We start from the raw sequence: 15,309 nt of genomic DNA, 5'->3' as shown, positions 1-15,309 counted from the left end.
ACAAATACCTTGGTTAAAGCCAAATTAGAAATATTGTGCTTGCCCCTCTTTTGGATTTGTCTTGCCCCCTCCACTTCGGCAAATCTCTACCGCCGCCTCTGCTACTTAGGCTCTCACAAGCGATTCATTTTTACGATGTGATTATGGAACAGTTTTAATCAGATTCGCGCCAGAGAATAGAAATGTTTTATGAAAAAAATTATGAATTAAATAAAGAATTTTTTTATTTTTATTTATTTATTTATTAAGGTTCCTTGTAAGGAGTGTTCCTGTTTAACAATGGATTAACTACCACATATTCAGAAGCCATCGGATCCAATTCGTGAAATGATATAATCATATGAAAAATGCAATTTCGCAATCCAACTTGTGGCCGCCCCTCAAAGGCTTAGTTTTTGGGGAGAGAGGGAAAGCGTTCCGAATGCAAGTTTCTAGAGGTGCTTTGGTAACCACTTTTTAAAACTATATATGATGAAGAGACAAAAACATAATGGTGTTTGCTCCATTAATATTTGCTTCTGAGCTCCATTAATATTTACTAATTAACTGATGACAACTGGAGGAAAAAATATATTATGACTCGAGCGGTATTTACCCTAGCTATGCCCCAGCTCTGTTTCTCATCAAGATGCCTATTGGATAATAAAGTTTAATTGGTGGAGCGCCCTTATTTTCTTATCTCATGAAAATTGTTTTTTGTAAATCTATCATTCTATCTAAACCTCTGAAAATCTAACCATATTTTTAATGAATTAAATCTTTTATCAGAGGGTTGTGTAAGCGAGATATATTTTATAGAAACCTAAATTTATTTTCTTGTAACAAATGAAAAATTTTTTTGTCCCGACAGGCATCATCTAACAAATTCATGAATTCCAATAAATAGATGAATTATACTGATCAAATTGGAAGAAAAGTTCCAAAGATTTTGTATGAGGTTATCAAAGATGGATAGTGGTCTTTCATTTGTCTGAATAAGGATTTCACTCTCCTCCTGAATAAGATTTTTTTTAAATATATCATTGACCACTTTGCCAACCATTTAGAAATAACCAAGTTGCTTTCAAAATGTGAAGTTAAAAGCTACTTTACGATTTATATAATACTTTATTCTTTCAATAATTTAAATTAGAAGTTTGATCAATGAAATAATACTTATTTAGAGTATTGAAATGATTAACATGGATGCGGTATGACCAAACGTGAACCACTTACGTAATTTAAAAAATATTAACGGACTCTTAAAATAGCAACATACTAAATTTTAAGTATTTAAATCAATTATTATGTAGGAAAGAAACAATTTGTGAAGTTTTCTAATATATTTTGAATATCAAATGTGTTTTGATTGACCTCTATCCTATGGAAATTTCTAGTTTCTGTTTCGTCAATTGATAGTGTTTGTGGTTCGTTTGTGTGTCAGTAAGTAAACAATCGAATTGCTGTTGAATGTCATTGTGTTTCTCTAAAGTGAAAGCTTGAGAAATCGTACTGAGGTCCTTTTAATTTTGCTTTATAGTTTAGAAAAGGTAAGTATATATTTTTAATTTGACGAGTTTTTGTTTTGAAATGATCATGTGTAAGAAAAAGGTTGAATATTGTTTACAATGACGCATCAAAGGCGGTATTACTTCCGATAACGTAATCCGTATTGCTTCTCAGTTTCAGTTCTCATTATTCAACGACACGGGATAGTACGTTTATTCTTGAATTTCGTGAATTTGCATAGGGTGTATTCTAAATCAGTATAAATTTATCATATATTAGTGTTTTCCTGTAAGGATTGTGTAAGTTCCTTGTATTTAATTTTGATTTTTTTTAAATGTCGTACATGTAGTACATTTTTATGGCCTGTTTTTAAACTTGATTAAATTAACATTATCCGTCATTTTTTGTTTGTTTGTTTGTTTGGCTGTTTATAAGTTTTAGGTTATCATCAGTTTTCTGTTTTCAAAATTATCAGTATTTAGGGTTTTTTTTTTTTTCCAATCATAATTATGCGTTTATTTATTTTTTATAATTTCAAAGTCATGATATCAAATTTAATTATTATGTAATTATTTATTATGTACTAACCATTTCTCTAAAATTTAAAAATGTACTATTTCCTTTATTACACAAAATGGCTCGCTTTGAAAAATCCGTTCATAACTGCTCGTTTTTTAAAAAAGGACATTCGGAACAGTATTTATTTGTTGCATCTTAATAATCAATGACGCAATTTATTGTAAATATTTTTTTATAATCTTTACTCTTATCCTTTTTATGAAATTTTTATCAAGATTTGAGAACAGAGATTTGGATCCGTTACGACAAGTGTCAGTTTATATATATATATAATAATTTAATATCGTTCATAAGAATGTATCTATTTATTGAATTAAAGCAATTCGTATATGCTGTTATTTTTATTATGGTACCTTTTGTTAAACATTAAATATATGCTAAGGAGGTCTTAACTTTTAGAACATTTATTCTGTATTATTAATTTTGAAATATAATATAGTTTAATATTGTGAAATCAACAATGTAAGCATTCAAAATTTGCATTTCTAGTAATGTCTATTATTTATGTATTTTTTTTTTTTTTTAAAGAGCTGATTTTAACATATCAGCTTTAAAATTTTGTATAAATTTTAAGTTTATTCTTGTTACTTGAAAAATGCTGTCTGTTATGAAATAATATAAATAACTAATCATAATATTATTATAATCAGTAATTGAGCCTTAAAAACATAATTTAAAGTGGGATGGGATAAACTTACTAACTGAACTGCAGAATTATTCTTGTTATAATCAAAGTTTGAAATAAATACTTATTTCAATGTGAATTAGTATATTAGTCAATGTGAATTAGTATAGTAATACTTATTTCAATGTGAATAAATACTTATTTCAATTTCACATTGAAATAAATACTTATTTCAATGTGAGGTGGAATGAACTTGATAACTCAACTGGAAAATTATTTTTTGCACCAAATGTGAAAAATAGAAATGATTCGAAATGTCAAAAATGATCAAGTTAGAAATGTTGTAAAATGGCATGCTTTGAAATTGAAATAATAGTCTTTATTTATAGTAGTATTCTGTCACTTAATTATTTAATACAAAACAAATTATGATAATGATTAATAAGTTTTATTAAAAAAAATTTGAAAGTTTTATTTTTAAAATATTAATCAAATTATATTTGGTAGGAAATTTTAATATAAATACTAATTTAAAATGTTGCATAGAGAATAGTTTAGAATTGGTTGGAACGTATTAAATTAAACAAAACATCAGTTTTCTTTTTCTTTTAATGCATTACTCTTATATTACATTTGATATTATCTTTCAATTAGAAAATTCAACATATTTAGATTTTTAACTTGATTTATATTTTTAGAAAGAGTTTGGAATGGCTGAGAAAACAGGGTATCACCAAGTACCACCTCAAGGTCCCCCACCACAAGGTCCCCCACCATATGGTCCAGCTGAACCACCTCCTGCCTATACCACAGGACCATATATGGCAGGCGAAGGTAAGAAGTTATATAAAATTCATTGATTCTGTGATAAATACTTTCAATTTAATTACTTAATCCATTAGTGCTTAACTTAAAGTATGGATTTTTGTTAATTTCTTTAAAATCATTTTTAAAAAACATTACAAAGAAAAAAAACTATACAAAAAATCAAATTCTGGAAAAATAATTTAAAAAATTGGTAGAAAATTAATTAAAAAAAAATTTGTAAATGTATATATTCAAAGATTTTTAAAATGTAGTAAAATTTTAAGAGAAATCAAGGTTATTTGTAAATTCTTTCTGTTTTTATACAAAGCAGGGGGGACAACAGTGAAATATGTTTGTGCTAATCTTGGATGAAATGAAATTGTCCTTTAAATAGGAAACTATGTGTTAATGGGTTAACTACATTATTCGAGGAAGTTGTGGTAATTCTCTTAGAAACTGAGTACCAAACATTTATTCATTGGTATAGCATTGGGTTTCTCCATAATAGGATGGCTGTTAGTGATAATTCTAAATGTTGATAGAGGTATATATTCTTTTATGTGCTTGTATAAACAGAGAAGGAGACTCGATACTTGAGCGTCTGTTAAAAACTGCATGTCTTTTGTACACTTGATGAATAGTTGTAAAATTTGGCTGGCAAACATATGTAAAATGGCTGGTGTATTAGTTTTACTGAATTTTGCTCTTAAATTAGAATTGTCACCAATTATGTATAATTTATCGATTCTTTACGTATTGTGGAGGGGGGGGGTGAATGACGACGGCATGTTAATCACTGAAGACTAGTAAAATATAAGTTCAGTTTTTTAGACTTCAGAAATTCATTTCTTTGTATTAATAATAGTTTAATTTACACTTGTTTGATAATTTATATAGAACTAAAAATTTGGTAGAAAAATGAAATTTAAGCTATTGAAACAATTTGTTGTGCATTGTATTATTCATCCCTTCATGTATGATTGTAAATAAATTTTTGAAGGTGTATATGTATTGGAAAATCTTTAAACAATTTTAATGATATATGCTGGGTATAATTTCTGGCTGCATGTGTGGTGATATTGCATGAATTGATTCTGTAGATAAACTGCTAACAAACTGCTGAGGGAGATCTCAGACAAGCTTTACATTTGTTCATTAAAAAGTTTTTTTTCTTTTTTTCTTTTTTTTTTTTCCTGCTACTGAAAGTTATTTTGATGCAAGTCAAAAATTGTCCACCTAAATGCATGCTCCTCAAAAGTGGAGGAATCATTTTGATTTAGTCAGTGTCATCTGTCATCCTTCTTTTTAATTCAAATCTGCAATGGACATCAAATGCTGTGTGTAGTCATCAGAGAAAGAAATTATGAAAACCTACTTGTACTAAATAAAATTTCATTTGAGATAAATTATAAGTAGCAAACTTTGCAGGATTAATTTGTAGTAATTTCTAACAGTTATTAACCTACAAATTTCAATTATATATGTTACAAGTATTTAATATGAGATTTGAAAGAATCCATATAATTTTTTCAAATATTTATTTCCTTAATCTTTAAAACTAAAAAAATATTTTATACATAGTAGTTCTATTTCTAAACTAGTATTTAAAAAATATTTCATACTAAACAATAATTGAAGAATATTTCAATACATTTAAAAAACTGTTATAACTCATTATTCTAGTTTTTGTGCTATTTAAATCCTAATTGTTAGATTTGCTTTAAAGGTTTCAGAATTTGATATTAAAAGGTGAAATTTTCATTAATTTGATATGATAAAAACATTTTACATTATTTATTTGAATACTGGAAAGCAATGTGGTACTAAATATGTATCCTCCTTTAAAATACATATAAATAAACCTTTTTTTTTTTTTTTTTGGAAATTAATTCTAAATGTTATGTTAAAAATTGCTTTTGAGTACAAAATTTTTATTTGTGTGCAACAAAGTTATTATTTTCATATAAATTTTTACTCCTGAAAGAGTTAACAAAGATATGTTTAAATAAACTTTCTAACTGTATAAATTTTTGTAAATTTATTAACTTCAGATAATAATAAAAAGTTTTAACTATGAAAAATATAAGTCGTTCAATGAACAAAAAAAACATATTACTATACTTAAAATAGTATCCCCCTCCCAAAGTAAACCATAGCAATCATTCAGCTGTGTAAAAACAAATATTGACATAATATGAAACATATTATTAAAAGATAAAATATGAAAGATAGAAGGAGTTAGTTATATTGTTTATTAGGGCTGTCTGCAAAAATCAACTTTTTTTTTACAAGTTCTAAAAACATAAAAAATGAAAATTTAATCTGAACCAAGATTAGTACTGACTTTATTAATATACATTATCACATTTAGTTAGTGCATCACACATTACATTAGGTATATATCTTCTTGTCATGGAACAGCTTCAATATTATTGAGATAGATGTAGAATGTCTTTCTAAAATCTTTTGCTAATTGAACAAGTAATGTCATTTTAAATGCAACAGCAAGAAGTGCAAAATAAACTAGAAATGAAGATGAAAAAGCAAGGAGAAACAGCCTAAGAAGCAATAAAAAAATTATCATTGCAAGCCTTTCATTTTAGGGTAGTCAAATTGAATATTAATTTATTAATCAGAGTGAATATTACTTATTTACTTAAGTATCTCAGCCTTTTGCACCTAAATGTTGCATTATATAAAAAGTTGTTTGCCTGAGTAATTTTCTCCTATTTTCCAGCAGCTGTAGTAACATTAATTAAGTGGTTTTTCTTGAGTTATATTCATATAGTGAAAGTTCGTTACATTAATAAACTATTTTAACAAATTCTTTTAACATTTTTAAGCTTGTATATTGAAGTTGTGTCATTAAGAATATTATATTGGCTCTGATGTGACAAATATTTTAATTTAATAAGATTGGTACTATTGTAATAATTGCATGTAATTTGCAAACTGTAGGTTTAACCACATATCATTGGTAAACACAGTCGTTAGACTAGTGTGGCATCTTTGACTACTATTTTTGTATTTTTGGCTATTTTTGTTGCTACTAATTGATGGCATGTGATTAATACGCAAGTACCAAAAGTAATTGTTGCTGTTTGATGAATGATAGATGTTACTTATCAGATGTTTGTTTTGTAGTTTGATTTTCTGTTAAGGACTGGGTATAAATTATATGACAATGGTTAACATTTTACATGTAAAATGACTAAATTGATGATGTGCATTTTATTCATAATATTATTTATTGTAATTATTATCAAATAGAATAATTTGAATTATAAAAAACTATTAAAATGATTAATTTAGCTTAATATTGCAACTGTTGAATGATTTTGTTTGAAAATTTTTTGTATCTTAAAAAATATTCAGATATAAAGAATGCATCTTTATTGTTTTTCAATTATTTTTTAATGATCATTTTATGTTTCTTCTCTAATATAGATCTTTTATTAATTTGTGCTTATGCATACATATGCGCTCTTATGAATATAAGTAGCAAATTTGTTCCTTTTCATTGCCATTAGTTTATTGGTTGTATTTCTGTACACTAAAGTTTTAAAATGATTAAAGTATTTACAAAGAATACTATACATTTGCTGTATTACTGTTATCGTTAAGATTGTATATATATTTTTGATATCTCCACTAAGTGCTGCTTTCTTTTATACTATATACTTTATACTTTTATACTTTATTGTACTTAATATTATAAAGTATTAATTATTTATTATGTACTTAATACAATAAAGTATAAAAGTATACTTATACTTTTATATTTTATTGTACTTAACATTCCTCTGTTACATTATAAATTCATTTAAATTAATGTTGAAATTTTGTGTTGGTAAATAAATTTGTAAATATCAATAACTTTATTGTTAATTTTAGTTCGAATAAAGAAACGAGTAAAAAGTAATCTTTTATTTATAAAATTTATAAGAAACAGTTCTAAAAGTATAAAATCCTACTTGTCACAAGAATCAACAATATAAATGAGAGAAAAAAATCCCTCAATGCTTATGGATTGGGAGTTAAAAATATACAAAGAAGATTGCATCCCATCAGTGTAGGGAATGCTAGCAGAATGTAATAATAAGCATAATAAATTGTTTTTAAAAAAAAGCAGCATCATAGATGGGGGAAATTTAAAATAAGTAGTCTTAAAAAGTATTGAAAAAAGAAAAATAATGGCGTAAAGTATACAAAGGAAAAAAAAAAAAAAAGCCCAAGAAACAGTAGCATGCTGATCATATTTTAACTGTTATCAGTTTTAATTTTTATGCAGTTGAATAAGATACTTTATGGCATCTAGTAAATTTTCTGTGGTTATATTCTAACTTGAATTTTATTATTTTAAATGTAATATTATATTTCATATTTATATGTTTCCACAGAATAAAAGAGCTTTGAATTTTCTAGGATATCAAAGAATCAAACTGTTTTCCGAGATTCAAGCATTTGAGAATGGTTTTTTTTTTGTTAATATTTATTTTAAATTATATTTATAAATATTGATTTCTCTATAATTGGCCAATTTATTTTCTTAAATGAATAATAGGCAACAAGTAATATGATTACTTGTAAATAGATGAATTCTTAAGAAAGTTAGGTTTCCAATCGCCTACCCCATCATTTTTTAAATTTTAATCGCATTATATCTTAATTACTCATTATATTTTTCCCATAGGATATCCATATATGAATGCTCCGCCACCCCAACATTATGCAGGTTCGGGATAAATATCTATATCTCTCTTGTGTGTCGTAGAAGTAGATGCATGTTTGTTTATGTAGTTTCAGTTATCCCATTTTTGTCACTATATGCAATTTTTACAAAAATTGTTTTCTAGAAGAAATTACTTTTTTAATATTAAAAATAGTTAACTTGATCATGTTAGTTTGTCTGATGCATTTTGTGTATTATCTGATTATCAAGATAAATTGCATATCAATTTGATTCAAGCATGATATAATTTTATAATTGATAGTTGATAAACAGTATTTTCAATCTTGTCAGAATTACGAATTAAATGTTGCCTTATAGGTTGTAGTCAATACGTCGAAGTATGGAGTTATTCAGTGAATATTTTTATTCTTTCTTATCTGGCACTTGATATTGAATTTATCTGCTGATTCATATTTTCTCATTATGGATGAATCTTTTTTTGTCAACATTGCTCTTGCATCTACTATCAACTGTTAAAGGTTTTGACTTGCAAGATAAATTTTCCTTTTAATTTCACTTTGTCATTGTGTTTATTTTTGCAAGTTGCATATGAAAACCAAGTTTACCATGACATTTATCTTGATCTTTTGTCATATTTTAACTATATATTATTATTCAGAATTCAAATATAAAATTTATTAGAACTCTTATTTTTGTCATAAAGGAAATTTTGAAATTTCAAACTTAAGTTATATGAATATTGTTTTTTCACCATGACTTGCTGTTGAGATATATATCTTGATTGGCAACATCAAATTACTGTGTAAAATTATTTTCGAATTATGTAATAATGTAATGCTTTTTTTATGAATTGTTACATTTTTGTATATTAAAGAGTTGCTGTATATGATGTAAATAGCTTGATGATTGGATTAACACTTCTTTATAGTTTTTAGTTATTGAATATTTTATGTTGAAAGGGTATATTATCTAATGATGGAACTGATTTAGATATCAAGGATAACAAAGGATCTAAAAAAACTATTTTGTTAAAAGATGGATTGAATAAATAATCGTGTAAGCAAGAATTTGCTGGTTTTCATTGTATTTTATGAAGGATTAAGGATATTAAAGAAATTTTGTAGGACCGTTCTTTTTTATCAAATATACCATTATATAAAAATGTTTACTAATTCATGCTTATTGTGGAATAAGATGATATATTCATTTTTCTTAATAGATGATAGTATAGTATATTTCTTTTAAATAGATGAATTAGTTACCTGAGAGTAGTCTTGTTCAAAATAGTATGAACCATTTTTAGATTTTGATACTTTGTGCAGCACAAATGCATGAGTTTCCAAAATAAGCATGTATTTTAGTAGTGATTTATTTTTATTACATAATTGAGAAATATTCACTTGCAAATAATTCAGGTACCAAGTTTCTCATTTTCATTCATTTTTAGGTTACCAGGCTCCTCCAACAGTTGTTATTGGTGCCCCCACAACAGCTGGTGGACCTCGTAAGTGAAATGTTCCATTTTTGACTTTATGTCTGTTTTATTTTGATCATTATAACATTTTTTATGTTAGAAAATTTTATTATGTTATTAAATGAAGTTAAACAAATTAGAATATGAATAAAAACACAACATAATTCTGCATCATTTAGGCTATGTTATATAAAGATGTTATTTACCACATGGAAATACTTATAATGCATAGAATCATTGGGTTGAAATTAAATACAATATATTTCCATATGTATATACATATAAACCAAGAATCAATGCTACTTTTTTTAAAAGTTAAATTGCAGGATTGGTTGATACAAATCTTCAAGTTGCAGAAGGGAAAATTGGTACTTTATCATTAGTAGGCAAGTGCAAACAATGTCATAAAAATTGCCCGATATAATCACTGTTATTTCTATGGTTTATTTTTTTTAAGCATAAGAAAAATTAATTTGAAATAAAGCAAGTTATTCAGTTTGTAAAATAAGTTTTGTTTTTAAAATAGTGTATTATTTGGGGTTTTTTTCCCATTGCTCTGAAACTTTCCTTTTATTTACAGAGAAATAATGGGCAGTCATAATATTTTAGAATTTTCCCTAGTACAATTACCTGTAGTTTGAAATTTTTCTTCTCATTATTTTTCAAACAAAAATTGAAATGACCGAAAATAAGACTAACACAAATACAGCTGATAAATCAGAAAAAATGTCTTTTTTTTTTTTTTTTTTTTTTTTTTTTTTTTAGATAGTAAGTATTACTAGGATTTAAATTATCATTGGCATCTGGTATTTTACTTTATAATGATTCGATTAAGGATTATCCCGTTTTACCCGATTGTCGATCAATCAACCTGATTGCGAGATTCAATCATAGCAACTTGATTGAATGTCAAAATTTCTTTTAAATTTTTTTATTTTTGCTTATATACCAATTTTGAATTTTGGGTAAAATAAAAACAAATGCATTCTTGGCTTTTACTCAAATAAGCTTATGTGGGAAAGTACACTTTAATTGTAGATGTTACATAGAAGGTACAGTTTGGTAAGATTACAATGGATTAAAAAAAAAAATTCTAACAAACAGGTAATAAAGCCGCGTATGCATATTCAATAACTTTCTTCTAGCTAACTAAATAGCAGAAACTGTTAAAGAAAAACAGTTACAAATGGCCTATTACCATAGCATATATTTTCTTTTTAATACAAATGATGCTTAAATTGTTAAGAATAGAAGCAAATGGACATCTTAAAATATCTCTAATGAATTATCATATGCATATTTCAGCAGATTACTAGTATTTTACAATTAGGTAATCCAATTTCGTATTGCTACATTTAATGAAATTTTCAAAAGTTAACTTGGTGCAGAAAAACAAACATTATATGTTTTAAGAATTCTTTGTGCTTTATGTTAAAAAATATTTAAGCATTAATTGTAATAAAGTGAAATAGAATTTACACACTAGTATAAAAAATTTTACTATTGAAGATGTATTAAATGTTTATCAAATTCTTGGGAATAATTTTAGTACTTATAAAAAATGAATTGTTTCTTAATACTGATCATTTAAAGTTTTTCCTCCTTTTGAAGATTAAAAATTTGCATTTTATTTTCATTTGAACCGCACATTTAATTATTTAAAGGAACATTCACTTAAGTTGGTTTGCAGTCAGAAAATCGATTATGTTTTTGGCATCTGCTTTATCCTTAATAACATGGGATAGTTTGCAATATCTGATATTATTTTATATTCTGAATGACATTCAATAACGGGAAATTGCTAGTGTCTTGTGATTTTAAAGCCAATTTAAATTTTATGTATTGTCTTATGAGTATTGAGTAATACAAAATAAATAACGGCTAATAAATAACAGGTTGTTTCTGGATTAAGTTTAAAAGGTAATGTAAATCACTCTTGATGATAATTTGTGTCAGCTTCCAGGAATTAAATAAAAAATCTCTTGCAGTGTTGATATCACACAACAACAAGAAACTTAAAATGTTCTGTTAGTAATTAAGGTTTCATTAAACAGCATTAATCTACATAGAACATTATTAATCTTTTACAGCTACAGTTGTAACTGTTGTGAAAGTTGGCCAATGGGGCCCTTACCCAATGCAGGTGGGCTGCCCTCAATGTGGAGCCAGGATTATGACAGAAACCACTGCTAGTCCAGGGCTGCTCACTTGGTTACTTTCGGGAGCTCTTGTCTTCGTCGGGTAAGTTTTATTTTCAAGCTATTTTTAGAATTTCCTGCTCTTAATCATATGAATTGTATAGTAATTATGTTTCATTCACTATAAAGGAGCTTACAAAAATTTTATTATCTTAAAAATATTATTTGGTTTAACTATCATTATCTTTTGTTTATTTTTAGATAAATTAGTTATTTAAAAAAAATTTATGAGAATCTTGTGTGAAAAGTAATAAAATTTTCTGGGAAATACCATTCTAAGCATCATAGCATTATCACTTTTAAAACTGATAGGCAAATCAAATGGGAAGTATTTATAGAAATATCTAAATCTATACTAAAATTTTAATGCTTTATTTGAATAGGAAATATTTCTTACTGAATTATTAAGGAAACAGATTGTTTATATAATTTTCATCCAGTCTTTATTGACAGTTTGGATTGAAGGTCAGTAACTAAGCTATATCATGTTTATTGCAGGATCTCTTATTTGGAAATGTCTCTTTTTATTATAAGTTAGCTTGAGATAACAGTGACATATTGTTAAGATCTCCTTGAGATTTGAGGATCAACAAACTGTTTAAAACTGTCTGCTATATATGTTGGGTGTATATTGATTCCCCACCTATATACCTTCTGTAGCCCTGATTTACATTACACTCTTATGTTATATTTATATACTTGTGCATATAAATATAAGAGTTTGCATCATCTCAAAGTATTGAATTTATCTACAAATGGTGTATTTAAATAGTGATTTTAAAAGAACAAATTAGCTATTATGGTTCAAATATCCTAATCTAGTATAGTTTAGAAATATGAAAAAAATAGGGTGTCAATTCAATTATTGCCATTGCTATCTGATTACAGTGAATAATGATTCATTCTAAAGTGTTTGGTAGCTTCAAAATAGGGCAAAATAAATTAAACTATACGTTTTACTTTAAGGACATGTTTTTAACATTCTTGGATACCCAAATAATATTTGATCAGATGTATCCTTTTCGCATGTGAATCAGAAAAAAGCAAAACTCTTATATGAACAAACATTTATTTTTGAAGGAAAGGATTAACTAGTCGTATTATGTAATGATCTTAGATTAATATTAATTAATATTTAGCCTTTATTGACTTATTTTCTTCTGCTTCTATTAATATGTGTATAATTTTTATTAATCAGAATCACTTTGCTAAAGTAGATAATTAAACAATAGAAAGAAAAAAAAAGAATTCATTATTAGTATAAAAAAATTTAACAATTACATGAATTTTGTCAAGCGTATTGGCCTTTGCATCTTAAGAAAATGCTATTATGCATTTTTAATATGGTGTTCATTTTCGTGAGTATCTTGCTGCTCTGAGCTATGAAAATGTTAAATATCTCTTTTTGTATTTGTGTCCATGTAATTAAACATGATTTTTTTTAACATGTGGGAAGCCTCGGCTTGGCAGTTAAATTGGTGTTAGATTTTTTTTTTAAATCGGTAATATTTTATAAATGATCTTAATATTGATTTATTAAATTGTCCAAATTATCAAAATTAATAAACAAAGCATATTTACATTAGTAAATAAATTATATAAATATAAAGTATTATTAAAGAAGCAATTATTTAAAGTAAAAGTTTAGAAGAATAAGCTACTTTTTTCTGTTATACTGAATTATTGCTATTTAAAAATAAAGGTAAAATAATGAAGCAGAAAAATGCCTTATATTATTGAAAAAAAGTTTTGTTTCTGAAGAGGATAAAGTTGATGCATGTTTGTCTTTTATATAACTATAATATTTATATTTAAAAAATTGCATGCCAATACTTCACGGAGTAACATCTTTGACCCGTTTCAGCTGCTGGTTAGGTTGTTGCCTCATTCCATGCTGCATTCCTGAATGCCAAGATATAGAACATCGTTGTCCTAATTGCAAGGCCCACTTGGGTACTTTCCGTCGCTTGTGAACAAATCTCAATTCTGTATATGGGAAGTTTATATTGTGTTTGTCTGTCTGTTCTATATATAGCTTTTTAATGAGGAACATGTTCTTAGTTAACACAATTATTTTAATCATTAGAAATTATATATACATTCCCGATATTCGGAGAGAGTATTTTTACGATTTAGAGGAATACTGCTGGTATCTTAGTTTCACTACTAAAGGCATCCATCAATCAAATTATGAGCATATTTTTCCACTTTTCTAAACCTTTCACTGCTGACATTCACAGAAAAATTTCCGATTATATACTACATTTATTTGATTTTTTATCGAGCTTTATTCTATTGAAATCAAAGTTAACATGGACCCCTTGTTTCTTCATCCTTTTTTCTTTTCTGCATGTATGAAATTGTTAAATAATTAAAAATATAATGATTGTTAGAGGGTATAATAATATTTTATTGAAATCTGTTTTATGTATATATATGTATGGATCTCTGTTGAATTTTTTCAGTTTTATGAAGCTTATAATAAAAATGTGTGATTGAAAATGTGATACTTGTTTTGTTTTTTCCTCCTGTAGAACCACCATTATAGTAATATGTATATATACTTGGTATGTGTAATATTTTGTCTGCTATTTCATCTAGTTAATATTTCTTTCTATTTTTCCTAGTGTGGTTTTCTTTTTGTGGAATTGGGATTATGTAAAAAATGCTATTTATGAAATATAATACAAGCTTGTGTGTTTTATCTATTTTCTTTATATTTTATTGGTATATGCAACTTATATTGTTCAAGAATATAAGACTTGATTTGGGTAGTTATTTACAACCCCCCCCCCTCTTTTCCTGTAGATTAAAAAATAAAGTTTCATTTTCATTTAACTGGCAAGACGAAACTCATTTCATAGCCTTTTCTTTTTTTAAAGAAAATTATTCATAAAAACTTTATTATTTTCACTGCAACACATCATATCTACTCGTGGCCATAAAAAAGGTAAACCATAATTTAGTGGTTTCAGAAAGAAAATGATAGACCTCATCTTTCTATAACTTAACCATACACTTTTCTGTATTTGTGTCTGAGAATCATTTTCGGTAAGCAACATTGTGACCTACTAATAGATCATTTGAATTGACTAATTAATGATGCATTCCTTCACTCCATCAATTACTTATTTGAAATGAAGGCATTTTTTAGTTTAAAAAAAAACAGTCTATGAGTATTAAAAATTATTGCTGAATGTTTTATGCGGGCAAAAAAATCATAGCTAATGTTTATAATAATCCACTGATAGACTTGCAAAAATAAATCTTTTGATTAAAAAATGTAACATAATAATTCTTCTATATAAAAGATTTTCCATTTAAAGTTTATTTTGAAAAAATTTATAAATTTTAGAATATGGTAAAATTCTGATGATGGTATAGGTGAAGAAAATAACTTGAACTTTTATGTAACTATAATCTGAAATTTTAAAGTTTGCATGTA

General features: G+C 26.2%; 1 protein-coding gene across 3 annotated transcripts; it reads left to right on the top strand.

Moving 5' to 3' along the window:
* Nucleotides 1-1,351: 1,351 nt before the first annotated feature.
* LOC129969286 (cell death-inducing p53-target protein 1-like) lies at nt 1,352-14,702 on the top strand. Of its 3 annotated transcripts, none has more exons than XM_056083785.1 (6): nt 1,352-1,529; nt 3,391-3,526; nt 8,193-8,234; nt 9,640-9,696; nt 11,757-11,907; nt 13,729-14,702. In XM_056083785.1, exons 2-6 carry the CDS (start codon nt 3,403-3,405, stop codon nt 13,835-13,837), a joined length of 483 nt encoding a protein of 160 aa, XP_055939760.1. In that variant the 5' UTR covers nt 1,352-1,529; nt 3,391-3,402; the 3' UTR covers nt 13,838-14,702. The 3 variants fall into 3 exon arrangements, with proteins under 3 accessions (XP_055939760.1, XP_055939762.1, XP_055939761.1); XM_056083786.1 differs by lacking the exon at nt 1,352-1,529 and adding an exon at nt 1,629-1,787; XM_056083787.1 differs by lacking the exon at nt 8,193-8,234 and having other exon boundaries at nt 1,369-1,529.
* The last annotated feature ends 607 nt before the right edge of the window (nt 14,703-15,309 follow it).

The sequence above is a fragment of the Argiope bruennichi genome, chromosome 5 (assembly GCF_947563725.1).
Source record: "Argiope bruennichi chromosome 5, qqArgBrue1.1, whole genome shotgun sequence".
Taxonomy (NCBI): Eukaryota; Metazoa; Arthropoda; class Arachnida; order Araneae; family Araneidae; genus Argiope; species Argiope bruennichi.
The sequence above is the reverse complement of the archived record's forward strand: the minus strand, read 5'-3'. Positions and strand labels throughout refer to the sequence as shown.